At 42.2% G+C, this 16,503-nt stretch overlaps 1 protein-coding gene across 2 annotated transcripts in view; it reads right to left on the reverse strand.

Moving 5' to 3' along the window:
* Positions 1-7,998: 7,998 nt before the first annotated feature.
* LOC118092615 (tropomodulin-3) overlaps positions 7,999-16,503 on the reverse strand; it is a 43,175-nt gene continuing 34,670 nt past the window's right edge. For both annotated transcript variants that reach the window (XM_035130886.3, XM_060282686.2), the window contains exon 10: positions 7,999-12,409. In XM_035130886.3, coding sequence (XP_034986777.1) covers positions 12,375-12,409 — 35 coding nt within the window. In that variant the 3' untranslated portion in view covers positions 7,999-12,374. The remainder of the gene's footprint in view (positions 12,410-16,503) is intronic.

Genomic DNA, 16,503 nt, shown 5'->3' on the forward strand with positions numbered 1-16,503 from the left:
GAGAGCAATAACTCCACTCCCTGCCCCAGTTTAAAAGGCCATATTTCTTCCAATTAGTCAAGAGCCTGGGAGAAGACCAACAGATGTCTCCAACATCTGGAGGGCAACATGTTGACTGCCCCTGCATTGATGCCTTAAACATATCTGACCAGTCCTGCCGTCTTCCCTCTTGTCTGATAGCCCAATGCAACTCATGTGCTTGGTAGCTGTGAATGCAGCCGCATGAAGTAAAAGGAAAGGAAAGTGTTATAAAATCATATTGGGGGGGGGGGTGTTGCAGGACACCATTATTAATGAACAGAGAGGGGTGACAGCTGCAATACCCAGAATCCTGTTCAATGCCATCTTCCCTGTCTCCCCACCCCTCCAGCTAGGACGAGACCCTGCCTGAAGGAAGGCTTAAGGATCTGCATATGCACAACAGTTAGCATAAACTCACACATTTCCCCTCTCCACCTCCCCTCCGCCCAGAACAAAACAATGTTTCCAGAAGAAGGGGGGGGGGGAAACCGCCCAAATCCAAAGTTAAACTTTTCTACTCAAGTTAATAATACAGCCTATTATATGTTCTCTTACCATGAAATCTCTATCCGCTGCCTCTGTATTAGAATTGCTGTTTTATATCTTAGAACTGTATATGTCAGGACTGCTACCTTTTAATTAGAAATCCCTGCATTAGGTATGTTTTCCAGGTATATTTTCTGTATGAACCCTGTATGATCCCAACCCACCTGAACCTTGCCCTACTACCACCCTATACCCATTCAAGGACACACGGACAATAGAGGGATTAGCTGGAACAACTTTATTCAAATAAATTGCCATCCTCAACGTAGCCCACCCTTCCATGGCCTGGAGGAAAACACCTGCCGGGCGGACTTCCACCCCACGGAAATCGCCAGGAACTGCCCCACCTCTGCACCCATCTCGACTGATTGCCCTTCCTGCCAAACAACAGGGAGCACCATCAGCGACAGGAGAAGAGCAATTGACATCTCTCCATCTGAAAGGAAAAGTCATCTCCGCACCCAGCTAATCCGATCCCCCACCCGTCGCCCTTGTCTCCCCCTCCCTCCCAGTCCAGAGATTTCCACGCAGGGACAGGAGGGCATAAAAAGGGACTTTACCATTTCCCGGGGTTCCTTCCTTCTTTCCAGAGGCAGGGACTCTACAGCTGTAGCTTTGCATTCTGCAATAAAGGGATCAGTTTGTTTTTCCTGACAGCATCGTGTGGTCTCTGTCATTTTCCCGGCGGAGCTGAACTTAGTGCAAATTTTGGAGCTTCCGACCCGCGTCTGTCCTTCTTAAAAGGCAACGCATTTTGGGGTACATTTTTCATAACAATATGGCGAGCCAGGGCAGGAGACTCCGTTTAGCCGTACTCTTGGGGCGCCGTGGTTGGGGAGCCCAAGCGCACCCAGCCATTTGCAGGGGGGATCCCCTTCCCCGACTGTCCCTGGAGTTCTGGCCTAACTGGGATCCTTAGCGGGACCACACAGGGAAAACAAACAGGATCCAGACGGCCGTGGGGGTTGTTTTCCAAGATTTTCTTCTCCTGTTGTCGCGAGGTGATCAAGCTTCAGGAAAAGAAGGCAGCGCGCTGCAACGTGAGTATCAATAGGGAATTGGCTCTTCGGGGTGGGAATTGTCACAGCAATCAAACTCTTTCCTATTTTTCACAGCCAAAAAACCCAAAGCCCGTCGGAGTCTGCCCAGGCTGGAAGGTTTTGCGGCTGCCCTTTCCCTCCCCAAGGCTTGTTGTCCGTCGGAGTTTTGCCCAGATAGCAAGCCTTGGCAACTCTTCCTTCTCTCGCTTAGCTATCCCGGGTGAAGACGCCCCTCTGCCATGGCGACCTTTTGTTAGGTATGACCCATGACCAGAGATTGCAAGTGTGCCCGTTCCCTTTTCCTACTTTACATTCCTCAGGTCCGATCTGGCATTGCGTAGGCAAGCGTTCAGTAGGATCTGAGTCTAGAGAGCAAGAGGCAGGGAGATTGCTGTGGCACTATTAAATTGTGGGTGGGAATAAGAGTCCTCCTCGGAGTGTGCCCACTTTCCTAGAACGTTTTCCTAAGGAGACTTTCCAAACCCCATTTTCCCTTAGAGAGCCCTTTAGCAAACCTTCCCAAGCCCACTTTCCTATCGGAGTCGGTCCACTTTCCTATCGGAGTCTGTCCACTTTCCTTAGACGTGCCCCAGGTTCCCCAGGAGTCCCCAGAACCCCGAGAGACCCCAAAGCCCCGTCGGAGACTGCCCAGGGCTAGAACTTGCGCAAGTGCCCCTTCGGAGACTGACCAGGGCAAAAATGGGTGCACCCCTGTCCAAAGAGACAACTCTGCAGGCTTCAGGGGAGAAATAAGCCCAAGGAGAGCTTACTTCCCGTCTGAACTCTGATAGACGCCTCCAATTGTATTTAAGAAATGTTTCAGGGTCTAAAAACAAAACAAAAGAAAAAACCAAAACAAAATGCAAGCTTGCTTAAATAATCTTATGTAAGGGCTTGATCAACCCAAAAACAATGGCAAATATTTAAAAGAGTGGAGGTAGTGTGTAAAGGTTTGTTTTAAAGAGGCTGTAGAAGGCCATTTTTTCCTCTCCAAAAGTAAAAAGAGGGGGCAGGATGAAGGAAAATAAAGAGTAGTAAGTTTGAAAATGCTTGCTCAATGCTTTGAAAAAATTTTGAAACTTGAAAATGTTCACTTCATGAGGTGTGCAAATGTTTGGTATTGAGAGAGGCTCCAAAGGGGAGTCTTTCTCCAAGTGACTAGATGAATATTGACTAAAGGAAAATTGAACAGCTATTCCAATAAAGGTGATTTGTTTGTCAAGAGTAGAGCTTCCATAGCCAGGAATTGTCTATCTGAGTCTAGTTTTAACTTCAATTGTGTTGGACAGAAGGGTTATTGTTGGGCTCCCCATATCAGTCTCTTAAGGAAAAAACTCATCTGCTAAAGGGTTCTGTATAAAGTTGGTATTTTCATTCAAATCTTGTGAATCCTGTATCTTAGAGGGTTAGACTAAATGACCTCAGGGTCCCTTCTAACCCCCATTTTAGAGCTATGTGAAAGGCAATGTGTCTGATGTGGTGATGGGTTGAAATTCAGCCCAGCTCTGCTTTCTGGCAAGGAAAGATTATTGGTTTTCAGAGTTGGAACAAGAGTGTCATTGTTGTTTTTATGGAGCGATTATATAAGTTTTCATCACTTTGTCTATTAAGGTTTAAAGTTTAAGCACATATGAAAGTCTTGAACATTTCCCAATCTTTATCCAATCTTAAGGTTTGCAAAAGGCTTCTATATAACGTTGGTACTTTTAATCTTCCCCTTCCTTATTTTTCCCTTAGTACACACGTGTGCTTCCGTGATAGGGCATAGCCCGTGTTTCCTTCCCAGTCAGGCATCTGTACTCAAATGTATGTGTATCCTAAGGGCGGTGATAGTGTTGAGATCCCCATATTTCAGAAGGGGTGGACTAGATTACTCAAGCACTGAAAAGTGACTTTAAACTCTGGTGGCTTAGTGAAATGGCCTGAATTCAGTCAAGCTTTACTCTTTGGTGGAGAAGGATGGAAAGATAGATTTTTAAAGTTTGGCATGAAGAGTTTGAGGTGCCATTCAGAAAGAGGTAGAGATGGTATATCATGCATTGAAAATGAATGTCTGGTGTTTTTCCCCCCACCATATTGTCAGCTATTTTTTAACTGCAAAACTCCAGCCAACAGTTCAAGCACATACAAATTCATAATCAAGCAGAATGAGCCTTGACCATCCCTGTACATAAAGGCCAGAAGAATTAGTCTGGAAGATGGTGAGGCTGAGATGAGTGAGAATGTTGAATATCATTAAGTCTGCTCTGGCCATATTACCCATAGATAAGGGGGCAGGGAATTTAGTCTGCCATGGCTGAAATTATTTAAAACAAACAAACATTTGCAATTTATGAATTCTGACCGGTCATTTACCCATACATAAGGGGGCGGGTCATTGTTCCGCTAATGACTAGAGGGAAAGCACACTAATAATAATAATCCACATTTGTGAAATATTTTGAATAAAAGTCTGCACCCCAAAAACCCTGTAGATAAAGGGGGCAAATCTAGATTTCTTTTGCCTGGGGTATGAGATGTTTATATAGTACAGTAAACATGGCTAATTAGTGCCATGACTTCATTAAGTAGTTTAATTTAACCAAACTTTTATTGCAGCTTTCTTATGAAAATATTGGGTTGTCTGGATGTTGAAGTTTTATATATTAAAAGTTTAAGATTTATAAGTCTGCTTCCAAAGCAGCAAGGAACAGGAAATAAGAGGTGTCAGAAATATCTCAGGATACAAAAGCTATAGAAATGGATTTAAACTGACCAAAGAATTTAATTTGACCACTTTTGTTGCTGGTTTGGTGGGAGTGTAAATTGCTGGGTTTCTGTGTAAAATCTAACCTATTCACCCTTCCCTACCTCTTTTCAAATGGTGACTTAGCCAACAGCTGCAACACTTTCAAGTGGTACAATAGATTTCTGAATCACAAACTCTGTACATGCACAGAGGCTATGCCAGCTTGAAGAGAAAAATAGAGGAAAAAAGGTTAAAAGACAAAACAAAAACAGCAACCAAATGCTGAAGGGCCTGTGCCCTGCAGGGGGAAATTTGTTTAAATTTCCCTATGCGTCTTTGACTCCAGGGGTCACTTGAGAAAACAAAAGGGTCAAGTGTTGGACCATCATTCCAAATCTAATATGCAAAATTCTTTCCAGAGGTAAATATCTCAGCACTCCCACTTTGAGTTCATCGCTTGAGTACTTTTTGTTGTTGTTTGTTTCCCCTTTCAACAGGATACTGATTGTGATTTTAGTCAAGGGCTTAGAAAAAAACTCCAGACTATGCAAACCAAGGGTCTGCTCCCCCTTTCCAATGGGTATTCAGGAAGCACCTTCAGATACTTATCTCACATTTGCATTTCACCCCAAGCATTAACTCCTGCATAACCTCCCCCCTTGCAAAGTTCCAACCTAACATGCAAAAATTATTCTCACAGCTTTCCCAGGAAGAACATTTCTAAAGGATATGTGAAGGACTAAACCCCAGTAACAAGTGTCTATTCTTTTCTCCCACAGCAAAAAAAGGGGAAAAAGGGGGGGGGAGGTGAAGAGATAAAGACAGTAATTTCTTTCCTTACAGTCTGCAAAACGAGCTTAAATCCCTACTGTATTAGTTTACTTCCCGCTATAGTTTTATATATTTCCTTTACTTTGACGCTTCTCTTTAGGTTACAAATAATCTGCTTTCATTTATTAAATCAGTTTTTCCATTATGTCTATGAAATTAATCTAACCATACTTGCACAACTTTAGATTGCTGCTCTTTATTTTCATTTGAGATGCTCATTATTAGAAATTGTGTGTTTTAGCATTTATTTATTTATTTTGGTTCCTCATATGTCAGTGTTTTGTTTTGTTATATTTTGGGGCATGTCCATCAGTCCATCACGTGGAATGAGGTCTTTCATTCACTGCATCTCCAAAACTTATTACTGATGTTTATTCAGGTACCATCTGTGTTTTTCCCCATAGAGTTCTCTTTTATCAGATAGCACATGATGACTTTTAAGGTTTTTCCCCATTATTTTACCATTCACCTTCAAATCTTTAGGTTACAGTCCAATATTAACCTGTATGGTCTTTATAATGTCTTCATATTATTTGATAATAATTCTTTTTTTTAATCTGAGATTTTTGTGTCAAGTCCATCTGAAAAAATTGTTGAGTGGTAATCTAAATATTATTTTGTTCTTATTTTTGATTTATTTTGCATTTCTACTTTTTTGTATTTCTACTCTTTATTTCTGTACATGTGAATGTAACATCTAAGTCATTCTTTCCGTAGTAGTGGTAATAATAATAATAATAATAATGATGATGATAATAATAAACCCCTAGGTAAAGGAAAACAGACTTAGCAGCTAACAACAGTAGTAATTATATAGAAAAAATACTTAATGCATCAAGATTTTATTCTTTGCAGCTTCCCAAGAAAACTCCAGGAGATGTTTTTTCCCCTTTTTCCCTCTTCTTCCCTTTGGCCTTTGCCCTTTCCTTCTTCTAACTGTGCCCTTAAGTACCCCAAACACTGCCCCTTACAGCATACTCCTTCTACAGATGTTACTACAGATCAATGATGGAAAAACCTTGAACCCAAATCCTCCAGACCACAAGACTTTTACCTGCAACAACAGACACCAGAGTTTTCAAACTGGCCACAACAATCTCATTCCAAAGGGATATGGACTGACAAAAGGGGGGATTGGGAAAATTTACAAAGGGGAGGGAGTTGAATTGTAAGGACATTTTCTTTCCCTTTCTGACCTCAAGCCCATGTGCCCAATGGTTAAGGATGTGAGAAAAAGCAAGAACTGCCTCAAAACCACGATTTACCAATTTGTAGGGTTTGTGTATTATGTGTTATTATGTAGGGGGGTGGAGGGCTGACAAAGGGGGGAAAGTGAATTGCAAGGACATATACTCTCTTTTGACTTCAAGACTCTGTGCCCTGTTAAGAGTTGGCCTCAAGATATGCAACTGATATATAATTACGTGATATTATGCAGAAACATTGACCTATGCCTGACAAGTATATGTTATTTCCACAAAGGGGGGCATTTTTGTGTTTTCTAATAGATCAGGCTATTGCATAGTCCATTATTTAGATTTAGATAAATTTGTGACCACATTTCCTTATCTCACCTGGCACTTTGTAGTGTGCCAGCCTTCTTTTTACCAAGAAGCAGTTTCAGGATCCATGAAACCAGCAGATACAAGAAGGTGTATATGCCTTGATTTACCAGGAATGGTTCCTTATAGAATTAAATTGACCAATTTGGACATGTGCCCTTTTCAGCATGGTTTTTATGGGGCTGTATAAATTATAATTGGGTCAATTCTAATTGGGCAAGTGTATCCAAGGTGCAAGTAGCTTTCTCCCTTTAAGAGCAACTCCCTACACTGCAAGACCAGAGCCTATAATAAAAAATCCCATAGAAAGGCCAAGGCAAAGGCATCTCTCTCATGACATGTCCAAACCTGTGGCAGCTATGGTGAGTGCCAGGTGACATGGTCAATATGAAAGCCCTAAGGGGATTCACCAGGGATTGTTGCTGCTGTGCCATGATGGAGGTGTGGGACCAGAAAGCTAACTTTGACACCTGAGAACACACAAAAGGCAAACTCCAAGGAAACTGCATTTTTCAGTCATTGGTGGACCTTCCCGGTAATGTAAGGCATATACCATTTCTTATAAAATGCTTCTCCCAAGCCCCCCTTTGAGCCGCCACCACATACCCCTAGGTTGTGCCAATGTACCACCTGGGAAATGGAGAATATTATGTGAGGCAATGATTGGTTGTTACACAACAATATTGCCTCAGAGAGGGGGCTGTTATAAAAGCATTGATAGCAGGTTAGAGCATGGCATTGACAATGCCAAGGTTGCAGGTTTGATCCCAAATGGGACAACTGCATATTCCTGCATTTCAGGGCGTTAGACTTGATGATCCTCGGGGTCTGTTCAAATTCTATGATAAAGAGGGAATGTATGTCTTCTTTCTGCATGGTAAGGGAGTCCCAATAGTTGGTTATGAAAGTTTTGTCTGACTTAATAGATGCCGAATATCTCCCTTAGCAATTTAAGAACAAAGGCATAGTGGAGTTGGAACACAAGACCATCCACAAGGTCTATGTGCATCTTTTTTGACTCATCCAATCCCCAACTGAACCAAGTTAGTCACCAGAGTGACATGTACACAGAGCATTTCATGGTGAGAAAAGCACGTCAATTTGCAGTGACTACTTGGGAAACACCAAGATGCAGACCATGTACCTCAAATTCTTTCTTTCTTTCTTTCTTTTTTTTTTACTTGGACCTCAATTTCTGATATAAAGGGCTGCCTTCCAAATCACATGAAACAATAAACCTACTTAAAGCAGGAGAAAAACCACCTTGTAATTATACTTTGAAAAAATCATTTGGATAATTTTATTACAATAACAGCAGCATACAGCGCTGGCATTCCTATATATTCCCATTCATGTTTTTTCCCCGCAGAAACTTTGCCCAAAGACTCGAGAAAGTTTATAGCTTACAAACAATATTATCTGTATCAAAAATAGTAAGAGAAGATAACATTTGTAAACAGTATTAAGTGGAAACACACTATTTTGTCATATAGTATGAAAACATTCTGTTCAAGATCTTGAAAGTGGAGCCTAAAGCCAAGGGTTGTTTGTTGTTGTAGTTTTAAGAAAAGGATAAGTGCATATATTTTAAAACATAAAGCAGTCTCTCATCTCAGCAAGAACCATTAGGCTAAAAATGCACAAAACCTTCACCTTTTGGGGAAATGGCCCAGTTCTACAGTCATTTCTGAACCATCATTGTATGTACTTTCATGATATGTGCCCTTAACAGTAAGCTTAGCGAACTGGAATGAAGTATGAAAAGTCAGACGATTGCACTGTATTATAGTGTGCAACTCAGAAAGCTTTACGTTCCAAGGAGTAGAAACAGGAATGCATACAGAACTAGAAAGAGTTAAAGTATCCTCAGAAGTCCTACCTCAAAGGGACAATTTGATGGCTTTAAGCAGGTTCCCTGCCTCTTTTCTCTACTCATAGAGAAGCTTGCTTGGCATTAAAAGGATGCCTGCTTCTCTCCACTAGGACAATGATCACTGAACTCTTCCAGGCTAGTTACCAGCTCTCAAACACCTCTAAATTTAGGTGCTGCTAAATGCTCAGATCACCATAATACTGATGGTTCATATGGACTAAGGGGAGCCAACGTGATTCTCTCCAGGTGCTTCTTAAACTCCTGTCACCTCCAGCCAGGGTAGTCAATGGTCATTTTGGATGGTCAACAGCCATCAATGGGAGGTCCTGCCCGAAGCAGGCCACCCCACTGACCACTCCTGGTCTGAAGCACAAGAGAGCTTCACACACACTTTACTGCCTTCCTTCATCTTTAACTGAACATTTTCTGGCGGTCATCGAGGCACCAATGAACTCTGCACCTGATCTGACAAATATGAAACGAAATACAGAACCCTCCCGGTAACAGAAAAAACAGAGAAACATTTACTCTGTGTGTGTATATGTGTGTTCTGACAACTTTTATATTGTATTAGGCACTACAGAAATTGAAAACCATCCACTCCACAACACCTCTTGATCCTAATGTGATGCAGGCAAACTCCCATGCAAGCCCCATTGAACTGAATGGAGGTCATGCAGTAGTAGCACCCCACCCTCCAAGTTTCAGACAATGCAATACTGTACAAGTATTTATTACTACGTTTTGGTTAACTTAGTATAGCCCCACTTGTTGAAAAACACCCCTGGGGTATTCCTGCCCATGCAATGTGGCTTGTGTGAGCCAAGTACCCAAGGAAGTGCAGGGCTGCAGTCTTAATAGATAGATTTTTTTTTTATAAAAAATGCATGCAGATGATTTGAGCACATTCTCTAAGGGGAAAAAAACCACCTCTAAATAAAGCCTGCCAGTTTGCAGCCTCAGCTCTCTTCTAAAAAGCCAGTCCTGTTTTGTGGCTCTCCATATGTCTGAAGCAGGCTGTTTCAGAAGCCCCCCCCCCCAATAAAAAACTAAACTGGGTGTATCAGCCACCTGGCAGGCTGTAAACCTGACAGGCATTTTGCCAAGAGAGAAAAAAAAAGGGGGAGATAAAGCTACTTAATCTTTTGATTTTTCAAAACAAATCTACACTATCTTCTACTAAATAGGTGCATCGTATTTACACACTGAAACTTTTAAAATGCATATGTTTATACAGAGGCAACTACCTCCCCCCCCATTTTATTTCTTGTTGTTGGGACTGTTTTAAAGCTTTGCAAATGAGAAAAGAGATTTGGATTTGTTTCCCAAAATTGTTTTAAAAAATGCACGTTTCTGTTTTACACACCTAAGTGCCAACAGAAACAAACATATTAATATGGTTTCTTTAATGCAGTCTCTGCATCAAGATGCAATGCAAAAAAGCAAACAAACCTCTGCCCTATAGCAGCCTCCAGATAGTATGTACTACAACTCCCATCAGCCCTTCACTATCGTGGATGATGGGAGTAGTAGTCCTAACATCAGGAAGACACCTGTTTTAGGATGACTGCCCTACAGAAACACACAACTTTAGCTTTGGTGTTCTCAGTGCACTGGCTCGGAAAAACGTATCACTGATTTCAACACAACTTCCTTTAAGGTAAAATGTTTGCAGTCATGGTCCATATTCAGAGAGACAATGATGTTAAAAAGAGCACATCAGAGTTGGGCACCAAGTGATTATACACATATACATATACATATACATATATCCTGCAACTTTAATCAAAATGCTTGTGTCCTGGCCTGATGCTCTGCTCTGTGCCATTTAGTTTTGCACTCATCAAATCAAAGAGTCAAAAGATGTCAGAAAAATGAAGGAAAACAAGAACAAACCTGGCCAGAGTTGTTTCCTAGTTTTGCTAAAGATAGAACCCTGAACTAAAAAAATGAACCTGGAGTTTACTCTGTGAATCCTATTCCATATGCTACTATTGCTTGCGCTCCATTGACTTTTATCAGGGTTTGCATAAGAGAAGCTTGACGGATTGTGTCCAGTATGCATTATTGTTCCCCATGCTACGTGAAACTGGAGCTGTAAGTCAGCAACAGGCATTAACATAGTGGCATTAACACGGTCCTTACTTCACAGTAGGAACCAACCTCGAGTCACAAAACCATCCTGTTAGTTGTAGCTGTTGTAAGGTTAAAAGTGTTTGTTGTTATTAACAGATGTTTGAAAACTGGATTTTACTTGCAAGCTGCCAGCTGCAGCAGAAATAGGAAAGAATAAAACAAATTCCTATGCACATGATGGATGTAGCAGAGTAAGGGCTAGAGCCAGGGGTGGGGGCTCAGTAAAATACCACTTGGTATTTTAAGTCAGCGAACCCCTAGTGGCAAGGTTGGACAACTGAGAAGGCTCCACTAAAAAATCCCCACAGCATCTCAGAGCAGTCAATGCATTGCCCCAGAGCATCGTGGGAAACTAAAAGTGGTGATGCCCAACTGGGAGCCATTTTAATTCCTCACAATGCCCAAGTGATGCTCCGTTGGCTGCCCTGGGGCATTGTGGGTAATTTAAAATGGTGGCCTACGGGAGGCATCGGTGAAAGTGGGCCCTGATGTGGTGCTCAGAGGCTGCAAGGCCACAGCAGTTGTCTGTGGGTGCTGGTAAGTACAGAAAGCCTAAAGTTTCTAAAAACGTGCCGTGTCACATTGGTCAGAACTCACAGCCAAAGAGCATAAAACTTGGTTGCCATGTGTTTTGGCCTATACAAAACAGCTTACCAGAGGACCGCTACTTGATGCTGTGCTATGACTCACTGAAGAGTGTGTGTGTGTGTGTGCGCGCACACACACACACACACACAGATTCCAAGGAATATAACAACATGACGCGGATGAAACAAAAACACCAAAAGGTCTATAAATACATCCAGTTCAGACATAACAGAAAAAAGGTGCCAAAATGTCATGTTCTGTAAGTTGACAGAAAAGAAAGCCAACCAAACACCAGATATTGCAAAGGCTGTGGGCTTAAAATACCATTCTCCATTTCTGTCTGCTTAACTTACCTCCAATGAGGTAAAAGAGTAGAAGCAGCCCTTAAAAGTGGGATAATAATCTCTTATAAAAAGAAGTTTCAAGCTTAAATCTCCATATCAAGAAAGCATTCTACATGGTCAAAGCATGTTAAGAAACAGAGGACTAACTCCAGAAGCAGCGATTCATCCGCATCCCATACAAAGTTGAAGTAAGTGGTCAAAGTCCTTTGTTTTTTCTTGGAAGGGTATCTTTCTCTCCCCCACCCTACGCAAAACAATTGTTTTCTAAAAATATGGAGTCCGTATTTTAAATAAGGACTCCGGGTTTCCTGCGTGAAAACTTGCTCCTTGTGGGTTTAAAACTATCTGCTGATCCTTGACTGCATGCCATGCAGATACTCCGCAGATGCTAGAATTGGTACTTATCTTTGTGGAAGACACACACTCAAGTTCTGAAATAAAAGGCTGTTCAAGAATGGATCTTGGGCAGATGTAGTTACAAGGCTTTGAACATACATGCGTTGGATATCACGCATACAAATATACATTTACAACACAGACACACAAAAACAGAACACCCGACAACAGGAGGAATGGCGATTCCAGTCTTTTCCCTTCTACCCAGGTAAGAAGTAATCTTGAGGTTGCCGAAGAAACCATCTAAGCAGATGCACCTGGAGGAGCTCCAAATTCTCCATGCCACACACATCTGGCAGTCGGCAAGGTTTATTGATGGTCTCCTTCCACTCTTCTTTTGCGAACTGCGCCCACAAGATGTGGGGGAAGAGAAACAAGACATGAGACAATGCTGGTGTAAGGCTATCATGTTTCTGTTACTGGAATGATGTCTATTAACAGGCAAGAACTAGGAAGACTAATTGCAGCATCTGTCATGCACATTAAAAACGGTGGCCATGAATGAATTCTCCTACCCTTTAGCAATTTTTTTAAAAAATTCTTTATTATGGGTTGGATCCAAAGTTCCCTTGAGTGAGCACAAACGCACTTCTGCTTACACAACTAGACCCCATCTTGCATTCCACCCATGCCTCTTTCTCCCGCTTTACTGTCCCAAACCACATCCTATGTCATTCCAAAGCATCCATGACTGATGAATGGTCCATTCTCACCATCCAGCAAGCCAAATTTTAAAAGCCCCAGCGAACCTGAAGAACAGTTTGTAATGTGGCAGTGGGTATATCAGGCACCCCCAAACTTCGGCCCTCCAGATGTTTGGGCTACAATTCCCATCATCCCCCAACCACTGGTCCTGTTAGCTAGGGATCATGGGAGTTGTAGGCCAAAACATCTGGAGGGCCGCAGTTTGGGGATGCCTGGGGTATATGATGTGGTTAACAAAAAACCACATCCATGCTGCAACACATTGGTATTGCAGAGCTGTTGCTGCAATTACTCTTCCTGTGCCTTTTGCCTGCATGGCAAAGATACTTGATGCTATTCAGCACTTTTAAAAACGGGTCTGGGGTCTTTGCTGTACCGGCACAACTACAGAAACACAGCACGAAAACACAATTCTCAGCAAGCAGGTAATGTTGACCTGAATTGGTAAGAGATTAAATACACAGCATATTATTGGAACAGTTCAGGAAGGTCTCCTACTGCAAACCTTGTTTTTTTTTTTTCAAACCAGGCAGGGAAATATTCATTCCAAAACAGTTAATTTGATAAGCCAAAGATTTAACTGGTCAAATTCTGCACACACAATTCTCTGGCCTTTTCGCTAGGTTAAGAAAACATGTTAGTCCATCAAGTCAACAGTAGAGAGAATTCAAACAGTCTTGTAAATATTTTCAGAAGGTTACTGAACATGTATATCAAGCAAGGAGGGAAAAAATATGTATCAGCGTGGTATTTTGAAAGGAAACAGTTATTCAAAATTTCTAAGTTTAAATGTACTGAAAACTCATGTTTTGTAAGAATCGGTAACTAAGAAGCTTACTCCATTGGCGCAGGCAGACCTAGGCTTTGAATAATCCAATTTGCTTTTTCTAGAACCAGCTGGAGTGCAAAACAGCAGCTTAGAGGCACTTATTTATTTAATGAAATTTAGATACCACGTAAGACATTAACTATATATCTGTGCCTTTTTACCGCAGCTGCTGGTTTGATTCCACAACTTGCAGGCCTAGGGAAAGCTGATCTGAATGGAGACCACAGCAGAAGAAGGTAAACGAGTTGAAGCCCGCTTATACTAGGATCCTCCTTTGGACGTCCTGCATAGGCAATTTGTGTTTTTAAAAAGCTCTTCACTCTAACCAATGCGGAACTCAATGGTGCAGTTGATCCCAGTTGGTTTGCTCAGCTGCTTGGTGGAGGCAGCAAGCCTCCCTTACCAATGCACAATTACGAGTGACGTCATGTGACACCAGGAGTTTGTGCTTGTGGGAAACAGCCTCACAGGCAAAAGTGGGACCTGTGCTGGGTCCAGTTAGGTTAGTGCAGGCATAGGCAAACTCGGCCCTCTAGACATAGTCAACCCCTGGATTTGAAGATAAGGAATCCTATGGGGCTGTCAACTCCCGGATATGAAAGTAAGGGCGCTGAATAAAGGAATGTCCCGCAAAAAAGGGAAAGTTGACAGCAATGCCTCCAGATGTTTTTGGCCTACAACTCCCATGATCCCTAGCTAAAAGGACCAGTGATCAGGGTTGAGGGGAATTGTAGTCCCAAAACATCTGGAGGGCCGAGTTTGCCTATGCCTGGGTTAGTGGGACAACTGTTCCCCCCACCCCCAACTTAAAGTCCACAGAATTAAGGAACAAGGAGCCTCTGAGCACATGGCCCAGTACATTTTTTAATTTGGTACTGGAAATTAGTCCACAGGTCCTTTCACTTCAAAATCTGATGCCCCTCTCCACCTTTCTTCATTGCAGCGTCCAAACTGGGAAAGAACAAAATGCCAAAAAGGATTGGATTATTGCAACACGTTCCACTTTGGAGACGACTTGGATACAGTCGTGGCCAGATAGATTACTGCCAGCGGTTCTGTTTAGATCTTACCTAACGTGTTTTAATACAAGTGCGCTGGTTGCCGAGTTTATTTCTAGGCCCAATTCAAGGTGCCCATGTTAGTGTTTAAAGCCCTAAATGACTCAGGTCCTCAAATACCTGAAAGACTGCCTCATCCCCTACTGACCACTTTGGGTGTTAAGATTGACAGAGGAGATGCTATTGGTTGTTTTCCCATCCTCAGAAGCTTGGGGCGGAGGCAACTCGGAAGACGGCCTTCTCTGTGTCAGCCCCAAAGTTGTGAAATTCTCTCCCAAAAGAGGTGCCCCAGGCTTCTCCATTGTACAGTTTTCAGTAAATACCAAACTTTGGTATTCACCCTTTGACATATATTTAGGACCCACCTCATTCTGTGTTAGCAAGATGGTTTGAACTGTTTTTAACATTGTGTTTTAATTTCTGTAACCTGCCCTAAGACCTTAGCGTGAAGGGTGGGTAATAAATACATAATAACAACAACAATAACAATAACATGAATTATGGGAATTACACTGGAACTTAGTCCAACGTTGATTTTATTTAACTGGATCAAGGAGGGTATCCCAAAGGAAGTGAAATCTTTTAACAACTACCTTGTTAACAGCAGCACCCAAATGTGTTGGGATGCAAGTGGAAAAGTCCACTTGTTACATTTATTTTGTATTTTTCTTTATTCCACACCCTATGCTTTTGAGCCCAATCGGCTCTGAGCCTGTTCTTAAAAAACAGTGACCCATTATGACACTATATATTGCAACCCATTGCTGCATGAAACTGGCTCAAGAATAGAATCGTACAGGATTTCATTTATGCCTCCCTAATTAATCATGCTATTAGAAAGGAATTCGAGAGCCTCCACGAAATGAAAAAAGCATGCAGAAGAGTGTGATGGAAACATGGAGCAACAGTGCGCAAACGAAGAGTTGTTAGGAGACTCATACAGAGACAAGGAGTGTTTTTAGGCGAATTTCTCTTGCAGTGTTCAGTACCCAATTGGGCGTTTGCAATAACCTGTCTCAGAAGCTTCAGGGCTGAAGAGATGAAAGGGCATTTGATGACATTTTTACTCTTACGCCAGACTAGGAAAGCAAAATAAAAAAATAAAAAAGCAAGATATAAATAGATGAGAAAAGATGGATACCATCCAGCAATGACATATCACAGCTGGAATTTGGGGCAGTGGTGGAAAACAGGAAAGTTTACTATGTGCTGAGCGGCTTTTTGAAAACGAAAGTAAGACGAGGCCAAGTTATATTTCCTCTAGAAACCTAGATTCTTTTCCAGCAGTGTTGAGGATTCCTTTTGCTCTCCATCCCACAGGTGCCTTGCATGTACTCTTTGTTGGTAGCTGTTCAAGCAACTCTTAAGCTCCGCCAGTAGAGCATGAGACACTTAATCTCAGTACCTGTACAGGGTCATGGGTTTGAGCCCCACATCGGGCAAAAAGATTATTGCATTGCAAAATGCCCTCAGCCAGCTCGCTACCCAACCACCTTCGATTTACAAACAGCTGGTCAGCTCCTCCTTAGCCTCAGTGCTGCCCCTTGTAGAACTCAGCAGGGAAGAGGACGGGGCCAAAACTAGTTTGGGGGTGGCTCTCCCTTTCAGTGGCTCAGGCACAACAGACTGTTTGGCCTTTGGCCCTGCCACTCCCAATGGGCAAAATCTACTACCAAGGACACTTGTGATTAAACTTGCTTCCTTTCCTCCCGATTCCCTCCGATTCCTCTTCCCTTGAGTTTGTTATAATAAGTCTCAGGGGAGCCGCTCTGGAAAACTTTACAGTTAAATAGCAGGATTTGTGGGAGGGGGCATTACTTGTTTGGTTCTGTCTTATTACTTACAG

This window comes from Zootoca vivipara, chromosome 13 (genome assembly GCF_965207765.1).
Source record: "Zootoca vivipara chromosome 13, rZooViv2.hap1.1, whole genome shotgun sequence".
Classification (NCBI taxonomy): domain Eukaryota; kingdom Metazoa; phylum Chordata; class Lepidosauria; order Squamata; family Lacertidae; genus Zootoca; species Zootoca vivipara.